Below are 20,550 nucleotides of genomic sequence, written 5' to 3'. Positions count from 1 at the left end.
TTGGCTCATTTTGTGAATATCATCAACCAAGACTCCAGGGTCTTTATTTCACAGGAACTTCCATCAAGATAGGTCTGCCTTGTCCAATACTTGCAAGTGATTTTTTTTTCCCCCAACCAATTTAAACTCTGTTAAATACTCTCTCGGTGGTTGTGGCTCATCCTTCCAAACCTCTGAGATAATTTAGGCTCTTGATTCTAGCTCCCATCCAAAGAGCTCACACCTATTAGGTCATCTGTACATTTGATCAGCCTAATCCGAGGATTCTCCCCCTGGGACTTCCAGACCCTGGAAGGGAGTCCTAGAATTGGCCCCCCCAAAAAAATTACACCTCTGCTTTTATTAATCTCTAACTGAAATTTGGCACTCCCTCCAAGAATGAATATGAGCAAAACCCTCAGTAGTATTAGTAGGACCTGGGTCTTGTCACTAAGACACCACATCTATTTTCATATCCCACTACCTTTATAGAAATCTCCCAGTGTCAAGTATTTCTTATGCTTATTACTATTTGGAGACATTAAGAGTTACTACACCTGCTGCTAGATCTTGTTATTAAATATATTTAAAATTTTTTTTAATGTTTATTTATTTTTGAGAGAGACAGAGACAGAATGCGAGTGGGTTAGGGGCAGAGAGAGGGAAACACAGAACCGGAAGCAGGCTTCAGGCTCTGAGCTGTCAGCACAGAGCCCGACATGGGGCTCGAACTCCTGAGCCGTGAGATCATGACCTGAGCCGAAGTCGGATGCTCAACCAACTGAGCCACCCAGGCGCCCCTATTAAATATATTTAAAAGAAATATGTAGGTTACTGTGTTTTTTTAAACAGTTAAATGTTTTTTAAACATTTTAGTAAACTCAATTGATCTCTGTGATATATATACATTTATGTGTGTGTAGTTTTTTTTAATGTTTATTTATTATTGACAGAGAGAGACAGAGCATGAGTGGGGGAGGGGCAGAGAGAGAGAGAGAGACACAGAATCTGAAACAGGCTCCAGGCTTCGAGCTGTCAGCACAGAGCCCGACGCAGGGCTCGAACTCACGGACAGCAAGATCATGACCTGAGCTGAAGTCAGACGCTCAACTGACTGAGCCACCCAGGCGCCCCATAATGTTTAAGTTTATTTATTTATTTTGAGAGAGACAGAGACAGCATGAATAGGGGAGGGGCAGAGAGAGAGAGACAGAGAATCCCAAGCAGGCTCTGCACTGTCAGCAGAGCCTGACATGGAGCTTGAACTCAGGAAACCGTGAGGTCATGACCTGAGCCAAAACCAAGACTTGGACACTTAACAGAGACTGAGCCACCCAGGGGTCCCTGTGTAATGGGTTTTAAAATAATTCTCAGGAGGAATCAGTAGACCTCTTGACACTGCCAAAGGGTTCCATGGGTTAAGGTTAAGACCCCTGGCCTAATTCACTCCCCTCCAAGCCTCCTGCAGAGCTCCCAATGGAGCTGACAAGGTTCATACATTCATGTAGGACCTGAGGTCCCAAAGGCAAGAACCTGGCTTATAGAGAGACAACAGAACACTGTGTTGGGCAAAATACACAGTAGGAAATGGAATGGGGAGAAGGAGAAAAAGGGAGAAGAAAGGAAATGCGTTGGGAGTGGATACAGGAAGCAGATTTTACCAAAACCCCAAGAAACCCACTCACAGCTGTGGAAAACTCAACCTTTATTATTACCTGCCTAGTGCAGGATATTAAAATTGCATTGAGCTAGATCCATATATTAGTGTAAAAATCTGTGTCTCTCCCCCCAAAAATGTACAAACCCCAAGTGATTATAGAAAAACCAATATGGCAGCTACAACAGAGATGTCCAACCCCAAGGCCACAGGCCCTTGCTCCCTCTTTTCCCCTAATCCCAGTACTTAATCCACAGAAACATACAGGCTGAGAGAAGTTCTAGCTACAACACAGCAGGTGGGAAGTAGGGATGGCTGGAGGGGGGTGGGGGGGAGGGGACAGGAATCACCCCCAGGTCCAGTGTTTCAGAGGATAGAGGAGGGAGAAGCCAAAGCCAAGGACCATTCCAGGAGTAAGAACAAGGCAACACGGGAACATCCTCCCTTTCTTGTCCTCCTCATCCCCAGGTTATTAGCCAGTGGGGTCCAGTGTGTGACGGAAAGAGAGGCTGGGGAGGCCACAGCCTTCTCTCCAGGAACCAGTGTTGTCCAGTGGGGCCCAGGTGCTCCAATAGGCCTTATCCAGTGTCTGCCCTACATTTGCCCCCATCTTACCCCCCAGGGATGACTAGAAGAGGTCAGAGAGGATCCCATCCACAGGGCCAGCTGGGTGGGTGGCCGAGGCTTCCAGGAGGGGAGCAGGAAGGGGAAATGAGAGTGTGTCCGAGGAAGGGAAGGCATCAGCTCCCTGGCAGGCCCAGCCCACCTATGGTCACACTGCCTCTCTCTCAGAGGTGAAGGGTGGTCGGGAATGGGAATGGAGTGGGGGTGATGTTAAATCCTCTTGTTTATTGCCTCTGGCTTCACCTGAATCCTCCCTGAGGAAGGGGCAGCTGGGTGTGTGATTCACACTGTGTTGAGAGCATCTTCTGCCAGAAACCTATGTAGCTGGGAAAAGGGTGGTCGCTGCTCAGGCTCCCGGCTCCAGCACCGAAGCATCAGCTCATACAGGCCTAGTGGGCAGGCAGGGGGCCGAGACAGGTATACCTGCATTGTGGTGGGGTGGATGAAAGGCAGGGAACAAATGTTCTTTAGTCCCCAAGATGACAGGCTCTGGCCCTCCCAGACCCACAACCCTCTCCTCTGTTCTGACCTGCCGGCCCTGGTCCCGGAAGAACTCCCCTGCGTTCTCGATGACTTGCTCATCAGTGAGCTGCCCAAAGGGCTGGGCCCGGCAGAGCATCAGCACCTCCCACAGGGTCACCCCAAATGCCCACACATCACTTGCAGTCGTGAACTTCCCCTGGTACGTGGATAAAGCAACAAAGGCAGACAAAGGCATCAGGCCACACAAACCCTCCTCCTCTCCTCACAGGGAGCCCCGTGTCCACTTAGCACTTACCCCAGCAGGACTCCCTCTTGGCTGGCCCCCTCTCCCAACAAGTCTGCTCCTCCCTCCTTCTGGCTCTGCCTTCTTTCTCAGGGTCTAGTCCTCTCTTTCGCCTCTTTCCTTTTCTACCCACCCTCCCTCCCCACCCTGCCCCCCCATTTTCTGGTCCTGATTTTCTCCCAACTCGCACCTTTCTATCTCTAGCCTCCTGTCTCTCCTTACTTCTCTTGCTCTCTGCCACCTAGACTCCAGCTCTTGTACCCACTTTTGGCTCCTGGACCCTTTCCCATCATACCACTCCTCCCCAGTTTCTCTGGGCCCTAGAGCCAGAAAGAACCTTGCAGAGCACTGGCCCAAACCCTCACTTTATTGAGGAGGAATCTGCAGTCCAGGGAAGGCAAGTGACTGACCAAGACCACAGAGCAGCCTGTGCTCTCCTCCCCTGGCCTCCCCATGCCCTGTCTTCCCCCACCTCCCCTCCCCTGCACCCTGCATGCCTCTCTCAGGGCCTCTCACCATGAGGATGCATTCCCAAGCCATCCACCGGATAGGCAGCACTGCCCGGCCCTGTACTCGGTAATAGTCCCCAGCGTAGAGGTTCCGGCTCATGCCAAAGTCAGCGATTTTAATGGTGAAATTTTCCCCAACCAGGCAGTTCCTTGTGGCCAGGTCCCGATGCACAAAGTTGAGGGTGGCCAGATAGCGCATGCCCGAGGCAATCTGAGCTGCCACGTGTAGCAGCATGGGGTAGCTGAGGAAGGGAACCAATAACAGAAGGTCACTGGGGCAGCCCCAGACTGATCCCCATCTCACAGATTCCCAGGAGAGGAAGGGGAGCCCACTCCCTGGGACTGGGTTACATCTATTTCTGGTGCAGAGATGGAATGCCCATGTAGAGGCCAGGGGTAGGTGCCCACTCAACATTTGTTTGGTTCATATGACCCAGGGAACTACGCTTTATTGTCTGGACTCAGGCAAGGGTGAGAGAACGGGGGGGGGGGGGGGGGGGGGGATGCCTGACAGAGCCCAAGTCCCTCACCATCTACAAGATAGTAACTTTGGCCTTTTGCTCCTCAGTCCCCAGATGAACATGGCCACATGTTCCTCATCCCAGCTCCCACCCCCCTGAACATCTACCTGCCTCCCTATCCCAAGCTCCCCTCTCTCCCTCTGGTTTGGAACAAGGGGAGAGGAGACCGCCTTGGGGAGCTCAGGGAAGGGCCAGCCTAAGTAAGTGGGTACCTGATGGTGGGCCCCTGGGCAGCCTCCCCATCCCCGGGGGGGCCCTCAGTCGCCTTGTCCTCTAGCTGGTGGGCACTGAGGAACTGGTTGAGGTCACCATTCTCCATGTAATCAGTAATCATGCAGAGAGGGTCATCCTGCACACACACGCCCAGGAGCCGGATGATATTTGGGTCCTTTAGCCTCGACATGATCTTCACTTCCTTCAGGAAATCGTTCCTAGAGAAGCAGGTAGATGGCAGGGACACTGAGGGGCTGACCTGCACCATCTCTCCTGCTCATGTAGACCAGCACCCTAACCCCAGCAGACAAGCTAACTCACTAGTGGCACTGAGACCTGGGCTGAGATTAGCCTAAGATGGAAACTTCTTTCCCCAGACACTCCCCCTCTGTTGGTCTCTAGATCACTCCCCACTCTTCATGGCCTCCCTTCCTTATCTCCAGACACCATGCCTGCTCCTCACCTGGCATTCTTGGTGGCATCTGGCCGTAGGATCTTGACAGCTACCAGCAAAGGGTGGCCCTTGCACACATTAATGGGGAAATCAAGACTGACCAGATCTTGAGGATTCTCTACCTCACACAGATGTACCTGGGGAAAGCTCATTTGTTAGATAGTCACACAGTTCACTGAGGTCACAGGGTCAATTGGAATAACACAGTCACAGCTGACAGATTCCAACCAAGAGGGACATATGGGCATGGCATCAGAGTCCCAGATAGTCGAGACACTACTGAGAGTTGGGCAGGGATCTTCCTTACCTCCCCAAATTGTCCCTCACCAAGCTTCTCCTTGAAGCGGAGCCGAGACCGAGGGAAATCCACTCTGGGAGGCCCATCCCCAGCAGCCCCTGGGGGCAGTGCAGGCACAGCGTAGGTGTTGCCCCCAGTGACGCCCTGCAGGGTGACAATGTCAGCCTCGGCATAATGGGGCACGCTGTTCTGGGGAGGTGGGGGAAGAAGCGGGGCACCCGGCTTCTCAGGCTCCATATAGTCCCCACTGCAGGCTGGAAAGTTGAGGGGAAAGAAGACAGGACAAGGCATCAGGAGCAGCCCCTGAGAGCCATGGCTCTCCACCGCAGGCTCCCAGAGGCCCCCTGTCTCCCTGTTGGGTGAAAGACTGGGACTACTCTCCATCTTCTTGGTATTCTACCCACCAACCTCAAACCAGAGAAGACGCTGGCATGAGATGAGAGTTAGCTGTTCCAGAGTTTAAGGCAATAGAAATGGTTGAACAAAGAATGACATAAAGTCTATTCTCTAGGGATCCCAGCACAGCCCAAGAGACCATGAGGTAACTCTTGGCTGGAAGAGGAATTCCTCTACCCACCACTGGAAGAAGGATGGTGCCAGTCATCCAGTCACCCCCTACTTTCCAAACCCTTGTTCCACTCACTGTCAGCCCCTCCTGTTCACAGCTGTTCTACCCACCTCACACCCCCTTGCTTTCAGCCTTGGCTCCTCCCTGCTGTGGTTACCCAAACCCTCCCTAACCCAACACCCCAAGCTCAAAGACAAGCAGAGACAGGGGCACACAGAAAGGAGGAGAGGAGAACAGTTCCTCACAGCCAGCACAACAAGGAAACTACAGACAAAGGAGAGGAAGCAGAGCTGTCCTCTCTTAGCTCTGGGAGGGGGGAACAATGAGAAGGCAACATCAAGAAGAGGAGGAGCAGACAGGAAGGGCAGGGTGTGAGCCTTCACCTCTGGGACTGCAGAGAGAGAACACATGGGGGGAGAGGGCAAGCACCCAGAGTGAGAGGCCCTCCTGGCAGCTCTAGAGAGGGGAAACAAAGAAGGAGTTACAAGAGAACCTGGGGTCAGCATAGCAACCTCCTCTCTGGGTCTGGAGAGCAAAAAAGATGGGGTGGAAGAGGAAAAGGAGGACAGAGCTGAGAACCATTGAGCTTTCTGCTCCTCTGCTCAAGGGAAAGGCCTTAAGAAGGAGCAAGCACAGCACAGAGCTAAAGGCATAAGAGCTTCCTCCTTGGGAGCTCAGGAGAGCAGAAGAGGCCACAGCAGGGAGAGGAGGGAGTGCAAGATGTGAGGACTTTTCCCTGCCCCAGTAGAGGTATGGGGAACCTGGAGAAGCCCAGGGGCAGAGGGGCTTACCCTGGGTGTTGGTGGGTTTGGCCCAGGCGGGTGTGGGGGGGCCGGGGCCTCGAGGGGGACGGGCGTAAGTGGCCAGAAGGAGGCGGTAGGCTGGATTGGAGAGCAGCAACGCTGTCGGGAAAAGGAAAGGGGGGAGACACGGGGAAGGGATGAGACTCAAGGCTAGACAGACAGGGAGACCTGGAATAGGGCAAGACCAGAGCTGATGGGGATGGATGTACTGAGAGACAGGGACAGGATAAAACAAGGGTCTGGAGGGTGCTGGATAGCTGGATGAATAATGAATGAAGGAATGGATAGATCAGTGGATAGATGCATGGATGACAAACAAATAGTTGAATGGACGGATGGATAGGCAGATAAACAAATGGATGGATGAATATATATGAGTAGATGAATGGGTGGGTGATAGATGAATGGATAGATGGATGGATGCATGGAGAGATGAACAAATAGATGGATGAATATGTATGAATAGATGAATAGGTGGATGATGGATGAATGGCTGGATGGTGGATGGATGGATAGATGGATGAATAGGTGAATGGATAGATGAACATGGATTGATAATGGATGAATAGATGGATAGACAGAGGATGGATGGGTGGTTGAATGGATGATGGATGGATGAATAGATGTGTGAATATTTATTGATAGATGGATGGATGATAGACAAATGGTCAAATGGTGGATAGACAAAAAGATGGACAGATGGATGGATGTATGAATTCAGATAGAAGGATGGATAATGGATGGACAGACGGACGGAATGAATGCAGTGAATCTAGGAGAAAGGAGAGGGGCCAGGAAGACATAATGAGAGGGAACAATAGAGAAGAGAGATGTGTATGGGACACTGAGACAGGATAAGGCCACTAGGGATTATGGGTAATACATAGAAAATTCTTAAGGAAGATTATATGGTAGGGACATGGAGTGACACAGAGTGTGGTGACCAGGGGCACAGAAATAAGAAAATGAGTTGAATCTGGAGAAGACAGGAAAAGGGAATGGGAACAGAGAGGAAAAGGGATACCATAAGAAAACAGGCAGAGGATGGTGGTGGGACTAGAACAAAGCAGGTCTTACCAGAGCCATTGGGAACACTGGGAGCAGAGTGGGGCGGATTCCCACGAGGCCGGGGCTCCTGGTAAGGGGGTGGTTCAAGAGGGCCTGGGCGGTTGTTGATGAGGATGGTGTCCCCAGGGACAGACAGATGAACTGTCAGCTCCTCTTCTAATACCCGGCGCTCAGCCTTGTCATGGGAATGGGAAGGTTAACTGTGGCTACTGTTTAGTGCATGATTCCAGCTCATTAAATGCCATGCCCACCTTCTCCCCTTCAGTCCTCACGACAGTCCCACAGTTGTATCTACTATTAACTCTATTTCACAGGTAAAGAAACAGAGGTTCAAGAGCATACGAGTGAGTCCCCTGATGTACCATTCTGGGATTCCAACCCGAATCTGACCAGATAATTATGGAATCATTCAACCTTCATGCATATCACCACCACTGATTCTTGCCAAGAAGACATGGGCTCAGAGTGTGCCAGGTTTCTTCCTCTAGCTCCTCCCTGCCTCTCTAGCTCCACTCTCCACCTTTCCCATCCAGCTTCTACCACAGAAGGTGGACCAGTGTGGACTGTATCAACAGGCTTGGTTTGGGTTGGCCCAAGAGGAATTTGTTGGGCAGGCGGGAAGTGAGGTCAGCGTGATTATGCTCCCAGCCTCTCCCTGAGAGGTGTACTTAGGCTAGCTGTGTCCCTGAAGCAAAGTCCACTGCCCCTCTCAAGGAACCCTTTCCCCAGACTCACTCCTCCAGTTTCCAGCAACTGCCCTCCTCTCATCTTCCAGGCCTATGGGCGGTAACAGATCTGTGGAAATTGCACTACTCCTTCTAATTTTCATACATCTGCCCACTCCTCTATAACCTATCTCTTTACTAAGCCCACCTCTAATTATTCTAATTAGACAATGTTCTGTGGTCCCTGCAGGACCCAAACTAATCAGGATTCCCCACACACATTGGCCTCAGCCTGGCCTCACTCTCCACACCCACACCCTGTCTGTCCTCTCCAGGCTATACCCCCCAACACCTCCTACCCACACCCACCCACCCTGTAGCTTGGGCCCTGCCCTTGTTCTGCCCACCTTGCTGAGGAGTCTGCGCCAGTGCAGCCGCCACAGCATGAGGGCAATGATGAGCAGCAGCAGCAAGATGATGGCCACCAAACAGCCAATGAGGATGGCAGTCGGGCTCCCCTCAGCCTTGGCCACAGGTTGCTGGCCCCTGGGTTCCAGCTCTGGCAGAGACAGAGAATCAGAAGCACTGGAGAGTCAGAACCACTTCCTACCCAAGTTGGGGGCGGGGCATGGAGGGATAGTAGCCCAGAATACACTTGTCCAGGAGGAGGCCCCAGGGCTGCTCACCCAAGCTACTGAAGTTTGTGGGAGGTGGGCCAGGTGGCCACCAGGGAGCTGGTGGGAAGGTGCCCCCCAAAGTTGGAGAGGAGTCATTCACAACATCTGCAAAGAAGGAAGAGAAGAAAGGAAGGAGTCAGATAGGGAAGACGGACCAAAGAAAAGCTACTTGCATGAGACCTAGGGAATTCTACTTCCAGGAGCAGGGCTGACACTGGGTATATGTACCAACCAATCAGAATGGGAGGGGCCTGGCTGTTGTGGATGTCAACTTTTTAGGTGCTGGATTATGGGGAGAGGCAGGACTCCCAGAGAGAGGCCCAAGTGGGGAGCTGGGTATAAGGAAGCCTGGAGAAGAGGTTATTTCTTAACCAGCACAGAGTACTTCAGTATTTTTACAGCCAACACTGTCCTACTTGCTCAATATCAGTCATGAGTGAAGGGCTCATAAAGTAAAAGACAGAGATGGGGGGAAGGGGAAGGGAGGTGTTCAAATTATTTGGAGCATCCCTGCTTGCAAAGTCTCATGAGTGCTACATAAACATGGTGCCAGGAGTGGATACTTTGGTGCCAGGAGTGGGTACTGCGGGTTGGCGATCCCAGAGGTTGAGGATTGGGCATAGACCAGGGGCTTACCGGAGATGAAGGAGATTTCGCTGAAGAGTAACCAAGGCCCAGCAAAGAGGAAGCGGCACTGCAGAAAGCGGCCCACGCGGCCGCCCAGGGGCACTGACACAGCCCGGGCTCTGGGGTCCCCCAGGCTGCCCCCCAGGGCATGGCGCACAGGCTCCCCCTCCCAGGCCATGGCAGGGCCCCGCTTGAAGCGACATTCCACCCCACCAGGCAGGCGGGCTCCCAGGGTGTGCATGTTGTTACAGTGGACCTGGGGGGAAGGGAGGAGGGACACAGGGTCAAAGCCAGGAGAGCCTGGGCAAGCATCCCAGGGGCAACCACCCTGGTCTCATAACCTTGCCTAAGAGCTGCACACACTTACCTGCATGGCCTGGAAAGCCCTCAGTCGGTCAAACTCAAACTCCATCTCCACGTAGCCGCCTGGGAAGCTGTGGTTGCTCCATCCCACATAATCATAGCCTGGCCAGACCCGCAGCTCCTGGCTCTTCCTAAAGTCATCCAGCCCCACCACACCATCTGCCAGCTGACCCAGACCTCCATATAGCAACCTGGAGAGCAGGGGAGCCAAGGAAGAGGAGGGTGGGAGAGAAGAGAGTGCCACCCATTTAAGTGCTCTGCAACCCCAACCCCAGCCAGTCTGGACCAGCCCCTACCTCCTGCCCCAACTTCCTTCCTGTGGTTCTCTCTTTTCCAACCCCAGGATTGTCAAGGTACTTTGCAGCTACAAGCTGCAGGAAGGCACCATCTCTCAGAGGCACCATTCAACCTACGTTGTGTGAATTTACTGTGACAGTTTCCAACAGATGTGTATTAGCAAAGGGTTGCCTTTTTCTAATTCCCACAAAGTGTCACATGAGCTAGTAGTTGCCTTGCTACCCTCAATCCTGATCCTGTGTCCCCAAGGCCCCACCTAACCCTTTCCCCACTTCTTCCATCTCACTGCCCAGACTCCTTAACACATCCACTGCATCCTCCCTCCAGCGCATAGGCTCATGCCCCGCAGGGCCTGCCTCATTTACCCGCCAACAGCGTGTGTGGTATGTCCATCGTAGGTGGAGTCATTGAGGTGCACTGCCTCAGATAAGTACATCGTCTGCCCCACAGGGGCTGTGTAAGACAGGAGTCCATCTGGGGCAGGGTAGGAGAAGAGGTGTTAGAGGCAGGAAGCCTCCCGCCACCTCCCCTGCGTCATTTCCCTTCTTGTGTCCTTCCACAGGCCCACCAGCATGGAGGAGGCAATGTTGGCCAGGCCCTTCCTCACTCAGAGTGACAGCTTCCCAACAAGAGAAAGAGGATCCTGGATGCCCTTCTCCCCAGGCCTCACTCCCCAGGCCCCAGGCCAGGAAACGAATTCTTGGGGGTCTGAATGACTCACCCTTCCAGAGGCAGCCATAGAGCTCCACCCGCAGACAGACACTCATGACCCGGTCAGCTCGGGGGTAGAAGCGAACCAGTCGGGCCACCATGGGGGGTCCAAGGTCCTTCAGTACCACTCCCCCAGGGTCCTCATTACCTAAAATCACCTGTTGCCCAGGAAACAGCGTGCATGAGTGGGAAAGGCTACAGGTTGGATCTAACTTCCCAGTCACCAGCTGTTCCCTGGCCCAGCACACAGTGGCCAGAGAGATTCATGAAGGGTGGTGTTAAGCATACAGGGATATGGGGTACAGCCAGGCATGTGTAAAACAAGGGGCCGCAGCAAAGATCTCTGACACATCTCTCAGCCTGACAGTCTGTCCTCTACCACCAGTGTCAGCCTCGACTCTTTGTCTGTCTCCATTTGTCTCTAAGCCACCCATCCCGCTGTGCACAGATTCTATCCAGTCCCTCACAGTTCTGCACCCCTGCTTTGGCTCCCCCCACCTTTACCCCATTCTCTCTGTTCACTCAGCAGGCACTGGTTGAGTGCCTACTCTGTGCCAGCTATGCAAGTTCTCAGTGGTAAACATCCGTCCCTCCCCTCTCCCCTTGCAGTACTGAGATTCCAGTAGGAAAAACAGCTGTGAAGAACAAGAGGCAGGGTGTGGAGCTGGAGTAGGGGGAGGTGGGCTCTCTGAGGAGGTGATATTTAGAGGAGAACTGAGTGGAAGGAGAACCTGAGGATCTGGGGGAGAAGCTTTCCAGGCACAGAGAACAGCATGCAAAAATGTCCTGAGGCTGTGGGACAAACCCTTGCTTGTTCCAGGAACAGCAAGAAAACCAGTGGGCCCAGGTGGAACAAGAATAGGAAAGAGAAGTAAGGGATACAGGCAAGAGCCAGGGCAAGCTAAGCTTCTGCACCCAGGACGGAGCTCAGCTTTTGTTCTGGCAGAGCGGAAAGCCAGTGGAGGGCTATAAGCCAAGTGCGCCTCATCTGATTTGCATTTTCTCAGGTAGAGTGTCTGTAGCCACTAGGTGGAGATGTGATCTCAGGTGGAAACAGAGAGGAGCCAGGAAAACAGTTCGGGAGACCAGTGTGTTCATCTAAGCTGGGGATGGTGTGAGCAGGGCCTAGGGTGGTAGAGGTAGAGGCGGTGACAAGTGGTTGGATTTAGGAAATATCATGGAGGTAGAACAGACTAACCTTGCTGGTGCTTTGGAACTAGCAGGTGAGAGACCAGAGAAATGAGCGGTATCTTAGCTTATGGCCTGAGCAACTGGCCTGAGCTAGGAGAGGAGCAGTTGTGGAGTGGGAATGGGATTCAAGTTCAACTAGGGAAATTTATGGTAGGTTTGAGAACCCATTAGACATCCAGGTGGAAAGGCCTAGAAGGTAGTCAGGTTTGCAACACTAGATGCAGCTCAAGGGAAAGTCTTGGGCCAGAGAGGGTATAAATTGGGAGAGTCGTCAGTGGACAGGTGGCATTTAAAGTGGGGAAGAGAGGAGAACCAGCCTTTCCTGGGGGCTGCCCCTGCCAGCCTTACCTCCTGACCCCAGCGATCCCTCCAGTCCATCCAGCGGTGGCCATCTCGGGAGTAACGTAGCCGGTAGCTGGGGGAGAACTCTTTGCCCAGGCCTCCAGCATGCCGCCCCTGGGTGCCCACCAAAGCTACCAGGTGCAGCCTCCGCAGATCCACCTGCAGGTACTCCTCTTCCTTTGGAAAGACAGGCCCTGCAGGACACCATGCCCCATCCCCGTCGCTGCTCTCCAGCCTGGGACGGGGCAAGAGATCACAAGGAACATCTGGTCTGTCTCTGTCTCTTGTATTTATAGCTCCCCCAGCATTGGGGGTGGGGAAGTTCATTGGCATTTGCCCTACCAGAAGCCTCTTGGCATGGGCAGAGGAGTTGGAAGGGCAAATAGAGGCCCCAGAAAGTTCCTCCAGAGCAGTCCCAGGGGTGCCAGGTACCTGCTGTGGCGAGCAGCAGTAGAGTCTGACCAGGAGCTGGAGGCAGAGATGTCCCCATCTGGAATGGTCCTGTCTTGCATGCCCAGGGCATAGCGGCACTTGGCTGGGTGAACACAGGCACACGGAGGGTCAAGGTCCCTGAACTCTGTCTCCCAAAGCCCCATCCTCAGGGACCCAGGAGCCAATCTCCTTACCAGGATCAAAATGTCCTTTCATGTCAGCATCTCCAGTTGCCACTAAGAGCAGCGACAGCAACAGTAGAGATGAGAGGGCCCCTGGCCCCATAGCTCCTGACTCCTCAGGCCTAAGGGGGTGGAGGCAGCATCTCTGCAGGGGACAAAACAAGTGGTAAGTAGTAGGGTAAGTTAAAGGGCAATCAAGGAGACTGAGTCACAACAGACAGAGTCACAACAGCCAACAATAGACAGAATGGGCTGCTTTGGGAATAATAGGAGGAAAGTGACAAAGCAGTCATTGTTTAAGAGCATCAGCTATATTTTTAGAATGTTTCCCATGTGCCAAACACTGGCCTAAACTCTGGTCTCCTCTCCACCTAGGAGCTCAGAATTCTAAGAGAAGTGGGGGACCCCAGTGCCTTCCAATCTCACTGTCTTCTGTAGCCGCACTAAGCCCAGTGTAATCCCTGGACCAGCATCTTAGGAGACAGGCAGAATCTCACCCCTACCCTAGATCTGCTGAATCAGAATATGCATTTTGGAGAAAGGGGAACCCTCTTACATTGTTGGTAGGAAGGCAAACTGGCAGAATTTAGGAAACAAAATAGATGAACACATGGGAAGTGGAAAAAAGAGGGAGGGAAGCAAACCAAAAGAGACTTTAAAAAAAATTTTTTTTTTTAACGTTTATTTATTTTTGAGACAGAGAGAGACAGAGCATGAATGGGGGAGGGTCAGAGAGAGGGAGACACAGAATTGAAACAGGCTCCGGGCTCTGAGCTGTCAGCACAGGGGCCCGATGCGGGGCTCGAACTCACGGACCGCGAGATCGTGACCTGAGCCGAAGTCGGCGCTCAACCGACTGAGCCACCCAGGCGCCCCCAAAAGAGACTTTAACGATAGAAAACAAACTGAGGGTTGATGGAGGGAGATGGGGGGGTGGGGGAGGGATTGGCAGGATGGGTGATGGACATTAAGGGAGGGCACTTGTAATGATGAGCACAAGAGCACGGGTGCTATATGTAAGTGATGAATCACTAAATTTTACTCGTGAAACCGAAATTACACTATGTGTTAACTATAACTAGAATTTAAATAAAAAATTGAAGGAAAGAAAAAGAATCTTCATTTTATTTTTTTTTTAATTTTTTTTTCAACGTTTTTTATTTATTTTTGGGACAGAGAGAGAGCATGAACAGGGGAGGGGCAGAGAGAGAGGGAGACACAGAATCGGAAACAGACTCCAGGCTCCGAGCCATCAGCCCAGAGCCTGACGCGGGGCTCGAACTCACGGACCGCGAGATCGTGACCTGGCTGAAGTCGGACGCTTAACCGACTGCGCCACCCAGGCGCCCCAGAATCTTCATTTTAATATAATCCCCAGGTGATCTGTGCCTATCAAAGTTTGAGAATCCCTGCTCTTCTTCACCAGGGCCCAGGTGGCAAGCGTGGCCTAAAACCATTCCAATTGGCATCTCCTTGTGAATCCAGGTATGTACCCTCCCCAGCCCCAGCTGCAGGAAAAACTGTTCTGACCTCTCCTCTTCCTGGAGGACTGCACTGAGTTCTCCAGGTCCTGGAATCCCGAGACCCCTAGTGCCATATCTGCCATCAGTTCCAAAGCATCCCATTCCAGCTCCCCCTGCTCTGTCTTCCCTTCCTAAGACCCAGACATACTGTCCCCCAAGGTCGCACTTTCTGAAGGTGGCTGCTTCTGAAGGAAAAGCCCAGAGCTAGGAAAGGCCTGCGTTGCCTTGGAGATGAGGGCGGGTCTAAAGACAGGGAGGCCAGGTCACCCCAGGAGGTAGGAAGAGTGGGGGGACACTCCCCCATCCCTTTGTCCTCCTCCAGCTGCTCCCATAATGCTCTTGGGCAGGAATGTAAGAGGCAGCTGAGACCCCACAGCTCTGAAGCAGCAGCTGAGGGGGCTGACTGAGTTGCGGGGGGCACCCAGGCATCAAAGAAGAGCTAGAGCCAGAGGCATCACACCTGGTCCCTTGGAGGTCCTGGAGCCACGTGCAGGGGAGCAGGCTACAAGGTCCCAGGCGGCTGGCCTGGAATTCCTGGGTGCCGCTCTCCACCCCCACCTCTCTCGGGAACAGCGGGGCCCTTGTTCCCGTGGGTAACCTTCATGCCTATCCCAGATGAGTCATCAGAGCCAGACGGAGCTAGAGGAGCCCCGGGCAAAGATACAAAGACAGGCAGAGGATAGGAGGCAGGGGGAGAAAGGCGAGAAACACAAAGCAAGAGGTAAATAGAGCGGGCTCAGAAGCACAGGGCACAGAGCCAAGCAGAGAAACACACAGATGTCTGAGGCAATCCAACCCCTCCAACACTCCAATCACCTCATTTCTCTCACTGGGTTCAGACTCATGAAGAACAGGCCCAGAAGACTTACCCCTAACCTCACCCCACCCCACCCCATTTCAACCAATTACAAAGCAGAGACCTGGACATTGCTGCAGGTCCTTCCCTCTCTTCTCTCACCCCCACCCTCCACCACAGACAACACCCACACAGCTCTGTATACCCACCCCCTCCCAAACACACAGACCTCAGACATGCCAGCTTACAGAGCTTACTGACAGAGCCCCGTAAACACTGGGGTTAGATGTAGCATACACACCCACACCCACACCCACACCCACACCCCCCTCTGTAACAGACAACTCTCCACATACTTTCAGAGACACTCACATGTGACATCCACATAAATCTGTTACACACATGGACTCCCAGCGGGGGCAAATGCAGATGCTCACACACACATCAACTCCATCCACACGTTGGCCTTCTTTAAAGTCCAATCCCATCACTTAGTTAATAGCCATCTTCAGGGCGCCTGGGTTGACTCAGTCAGTTACGCATCCAACTCTTGATTTTGACTCAGGTCATGATCTCACAGTTCATGAGTTCAAGTCCTGCATGGGGCTCTGTGCTGACAGCACAGAGCCTGCCTGGGATTCTCTCTCCCTCTGCCCCTCTCCTGCTCTCTCTCGCTCTCAAAATAAATAAACTATCAAAAATGTTTGTAAAAAAAACAAACAAACAAAACATAGCCATCCTGAGACACCTGTGAGCATAATATGACAGACACCACACGAGCCTACCATCAGAGGACAGTGTGAGACACACACACTCAAGGTCTCAGGCACAGCATCCCAAGAGCACTGGGGCCCACCCCTTAATACACACCATGACCAAGCCAGAGGGAAGTCAAGGCGGTGGGGAACAGAAGGAAATGGGAATAAGGAGGCACTGCTCCATTTTCCCATACTCTCAGCTTTCACCTGGGTCCACTGTAGCACTCAACTCCGGATGCACTTAAGTGCCTGCGGCAAGAGGCAGTCTCAGCACCAGACACTGACTGGGGATAGCGGTGGTGGTGTTGGAAAGGAAGGTCCAGCCAGCAGGGGACCTGTGCGATGAAGGCTGGGTGAAGTCTGACCCGGAGGGGGTGCGAAGGGGTGCGGAAGGGAGTGGGGGATGGGACACTGAGGATGGTGCTCACCGGGCAGTGACACATTCTCACGACAGAACCAAATGACCATCCAGAGGCTGTCACTGACAGGTTAGGGTGTCAGGGCCTCTCTCTGCTGGGCCGGGGGCAGGCTGCCCAACTGGGAGCTGAGTGGAGGCGTAGCGGTTAGCAGATGCTCACAGGGACTGGCCTGGTGGGAGGGCAGGCCCACTTCTCCAGAGGGCCGAGGAGATGATTCAGTGAGACCACACACGAGCACCTGTCTTCCTGTGGGTCAGTTCCTTCACACTGAGTAAAAGGGGGGGTCCTTCCTCAAGGCTGGAACACACTTTCGCGGAGATCAGGGGGTTTCCCCCATATTCAGACAGTAAGCCAGAGCACTGGGGGGAGGGAGGGCAGCAGGGTCATGCCTGGCGGGGCTGGACAACCAAGAACAGCGCCGCCAGGCCCTCACCCGGCCGCCGCGCCTCCCCCGGAGCCCCAGGCCTCTGCCTCCGCCCCTCGGTCCCGCAGAGGTCCTCCGGCCGCGCCCCCTACCTCTCATCGCTCTTCCCGGAAGACCCCTGCGTGCGACCCCGGAGCGGGGCCTCCTCGGCTGCTGGGCGAGGGGCGGGGGAGGCGCAGGGAGCCAGGAGCCGGGAGCGGGGAGGCGCCGGCGAGGCTCGGGTGTCGGGAGGCGGCTCCCGCGCGCAGCTGTCGGGGGCCTGTTCCGGGGAGAGGAGCCAGGGCTGGGGCGGCTCGGGCCCAGGCGCCGCCTCCCCCTAGCCCGGCTCCCCCTCCCGCCAGCCCGGGTCGCCGCCCTTCCCCCTCCAAGGACCGCGTAGTACCCGCCGCTCCCACGCCCGGCACCGCCCTCCCGGCCGCGCGCTCCCCTAGGCTGCCACGCCCACCCCGCATTCCCCAATGCGTCCCGGCCTCCCCCAGGTAACCACCCAGCGGTCCCCTCCACGCGGCGTGCCCAGCCCCCTCCGCCTACCCGCGCGGCCCAACCCCCGCGGTCCCCACTAAAGGGAACAGTCGAAGCTGAGGCCCTGCTTGGGGCCTCCCACAAATCCGGGCCCCAGGAGGGGATGGTCCCCTCCCTACTCCCCCTTTCTGGGCTCAGTTCCTGGAGAGGGAGGTGAAGGGGGCAGCCCCAGGGCACAGGGAAGGAGCAGGTTCCCACAGGCCGGGTGCCCAACCCAGCAGCAGGAGTTTGGATGGAGGAAGGGGGCAGGCTCACCTGTCCAACCAGGCCCCCAAGACCCACATTTTTCACACCACCAACTTTTGCTTCTCTCTGGCACTCTCCTGCCTCCTGTCCTGTACACCCCAACCCAGATTTTCCCAGAGCCTGATGGCCCCCCACTTTCTCTTCGCCCCATTCTCTACTTCCACCCACCCCACCCCCCCTCAGTCCTCTCAAGGACCCTGGGGCCCAGACTCCCAGACACCGGTTCTTTTGGGCTTCCTGCTCAAGACCCGGGAATCCTCAGGGCAAGCCTTCCTCAGGCCCAGTCAGCTCTGGCCCTGGCGGGGTTGAGGCTCTGACCACTGGCAGGGATAGGCCTGTACAAGGCGAGGGGCTTGAGGCGGACAGAGGCAAAGAGAAAATCGGACACAGCCCAGAAGGACCAGGACCAGGAGTCCCAGGGAAGATGGATGCAAGGAGGCGGGGTGAGGTGGGCAGGACAGAGGAGCTCTGGTGAGAGGCCTCAGGACACCGCTTCTCCACACCTGCCAGCCACCTATCAATGTCACCGGCTCAGAAAGATCTCTAAGTCCATTGCAGATCTCGGCCTCACTGCACCTCACAGCAGATATCAGCTCGCACCCTACGTGCAGTCCCAGACAACAGTCCCAAGAAAGAAACACGAAGTCCTAACCAGATAAGTACACAAAAGTACTACCAGGAAGAAGTTGGCCCTCGGGAGAGGCTAAGGCACATATGGGCAAGAGCTCCAAACCCCCAGAACACACTAATCCAAGGACGCCCGACTGCTAAGACACTAATAGACAGCCCCATGGTCACTCGGAGAATTGCCTCTTCCCACCGTCCCGTCCGACCAAATCCCCAGGGGTCCCCAAGAGCACGTACCCCTCTGGAGACAGCCGCCGGGGTGTCTGGGCCTCAGGGAGGCTGGGCTGGGGGTGGAGCCGGGCCGGGGGCGGGGCCTAGGTTTCCCCAGTAACCTCACCTGGGCCGACTCTCGGCTCCTCCTTCCAGGGACTGTGCTCGGAGGAAGCCCCGGGCTGGCAAGCGGGGCTGGGCCGCAGCCAGACGCCTCAGGGAAGGAGGAGCGGCAGCCCCTCACACCCCGCTGGGACATTCCACACCCCAGACCCACACTCCCGGCCAGGTGACGTGGCGGGGCCAGACCGAGGGGTCCCCTGGGGAGAATGACGAAACCATAGAATCCTGAAACTCTTGCCTCCTGGTCTCTCCCAAGAGAAATTCCTGGTCAGTGATGCCCACCTCGCCCCAGCCCAAAGCTGGAGGAGTGGGAGGGATGCAGGGCTGGGGCCCAGCGGAGTCAAGTGACAGCGGAAAGGGGGCTGGAGCCGGCTGGAATGCGGGGCTCTGAGCCGAGATTCCCAGGGGCCAGAGAGGGAAATCCCAGCCATCCAGGGGCCCCCAGAACAGTGCCAAAGACTGAGTCCACACAGCCTTGCATGGCCCTGGAGCCCATCCCACATCTGCTGCATCACTCCCAACTCCAGAGAACCCCATGTCTTCCTGAGCCCCCAAAGGAACCTCCACTCCTTCCACATCCATGCCCTCCTATCCAGGATTCCCTCCCCTTTAGGCCAAAGGCTTCCTGCTACCCAGGAAGGAGAGGAGGGAAACAGCTCAAAAAACGTGAGGAGAGGCACGTAGGAGAGAGAAGCAGCTTCAGGCCACCGCAGGGAAGCCCAGCAGGACCAGTGAGAGGGAGGATGGACCAGAAGGTCCCACACACACTAGCTGCATTCCCCTTCCCAGGAGATGCAGCTGCCTCTGGAGCAAGTAGGCCGGGTCAGCAGCTGGGAAGACTGAGAACTGACGGGCACAGGGGCGCAAGGCTGCAACCACGAGCCAGGCCTTGATATCCCCAAGTAGAAATGGGAAACTGAGGCCCAGAAGTGGAAGGAATGGAGAGAGATGACATAGTATGGGGAGAAAAACAAGGCAGTTCAGTTGTGGGTGGCCTGGGGGGTGGGGATGGAACTCCAAGGACCAGGGGAACCATGAATCAGAGAAGACATGGGGGCGGGGGGATGAGGGCACACACAGCACAAGGGGGTAAGTTTGCTGGAAAGAGCAACAAACTGGAGTGGAGACAGGGAGTCATTGGGGGCACTCAGAAAAGAGGGCAGGAAAGTGTGGAGCCCTAAGAGGTGGGCAGACCAGAAACAAGGGCAAAGGAGAAAAATAAAGGGGTTGGAGTGAAACCAAGAGATGGAGAAGAGGAGGGAGACTGAGGCCTAAGGTTTGAAATGAAGGGACAGAGGGAGATGACAAGTGTAAGCAGCTAGGAAAGGAAGGGGCAATGGAGAGACAGACCAGGGGAGACAGAGGCCTAATGTCTGAGTCAAACCTGTTTCTGGGTGACAGGACACAGAGACCCCAGACCTCCCCCTGGGGACATCCTAATCCCTCAGCCCATTTGAGGCACCACCACGGTCCCCAACGGCACTCCCCATCCTTCCCCTCCTCCTGCAGTGGCCAGGCTGCCTCCCTCCCACACCAACAGCCAAGAGCAGTCCCTCCCCGTGAGGGATGGGCGCAGCTCCAGTCCTCACTGCTGCCGTCCCAGTTTAGCTCTGGCTTCTGCCCTCTCACCTCCAGCTCAGGGTTCTCCTGGGCCCCAGTCCCCCCGTCTCAGGCCTTTGGGGTTCCAGGTCTGGGACTGCCAAGGACGCCTGGCTTTGTCCGCCCATCCGGGGGTTGGGAGCAGCTGCCCTAGCCAGCTGCGGCCGGCTTCGACGTGACCATGGCAACCCAGCCCCACTCCCCTCCCCCAAGCCACTGCCGCAGTCCCGCAGAGAGGGAGGGAGCTGCCAGACCAAAAGAAAGGAGGGGAGGGGGCAAAGGGCTTCAAAACTGAACCAAAGGGAGACCACAGACAAAGAGACCCCAGACAAAGGGAGATGAGGGAGGCAGCGTAA

General features: G+C 54.9%; 1 protein-coding gene across 6 annotated transcripts; it reads right to left on the bottom strand.

The window, feature by feature from the left end:
• Positions 1-1,667: 1,667 nt before the first annotated feature.
• On the bottom strand, positions 1,668-20,346 carry DDR1 (discoidin domain receptor tyrosine kinase 1). 6 transcript variants are annotated; one of them, XM_058733277.1, is made up of 18 exons: positions 20,225-20,346; positions 12,960-13,092; positions 12,766-12,868; positions 12,340-12,568; positions 10,811-10,958; positions 10,455-10,563; positions 9,797-9,983; positions 9,439-9,685; positions 8,812-8,907; positions 8,533-8,684; positions 7,470-7,635; positions 6,381-6,491; positions 5,031-5,275; positions 4,733-4,860; positions 4,269-4,487; positions 3,543-3,777; positions 2,790-2,939; positions 1,668-2,683 (listed from the first exon to the last, which is right to left on the bottom strand). In XM_058733277.1, the coding sequence occupies exons 2-18, from the start codon at positions 13,048-13,050 to the stop codon at positions 2,543-2,545; spliced, it is 2,757 nt and encodes a 918-aa protein (XP_058589260.1). In that variant the 5' UTR covers positions 13,051-13,092; positions 20,225-20,346; the 3' UTR covers positions 1,668-2,542. The 6 variants fall into 6 exon arrangements, with proteins under 6 accessions (XP_058589260.1, XP_058589261.1, XP_058589259.1 ...); XM_058733278.1 differs by lacking the exon at positions 20,225-20,346 and adding an exon at positions 18,500-18,610; XM_058733276.1 differs by lacking the exon at positions 20,225-20,346 and adding an exon at positions 16,960-17,169.
• Between the last annotated feature and the right edge of the window lie 204 nt (positions 20,347-20,550).

This window comes from Neofelis nebulosa, chromosome 6 (genome assembly GCF_028018385.1).
Source record: "Neofelis nebulosa isolate mNeoNeb1 chromosome 6, mNeoNeb1.pri, whole genome shotgun sequence".
Classification (NCBI taxonomy): domain Eukaryota; kingdom Metazoa; phylum Chordata; class Mammalia; order Carnivora; family Felidae; genus Neofelis; species Neofelis nebulosa.
Note: the sequence above shows the minus strand (reverse complement) of the source record. Positions and strands in the feature narration are given on the sequence as shown.

Bases quoted from the DNA above. Each gene is read 5' to 3' on its own strand.
- DDR1 (XM_058733275.1), bottom strand. The intron at 6,492-7,469 runs GTAAGACCTGCT...TTTTCCCGACAG, and splicing joins CAGTGTTCCCAATGGCTCTG to CGTTGCTGCTCTCCAATCCA. The intron at 5,276-6,380 runs GTAAGCCCCTCT...TCAACTTTCCAG, and splicing joins CAAACCCACCAACACCCAGG to CCTGCAGTGGGGACTATATG.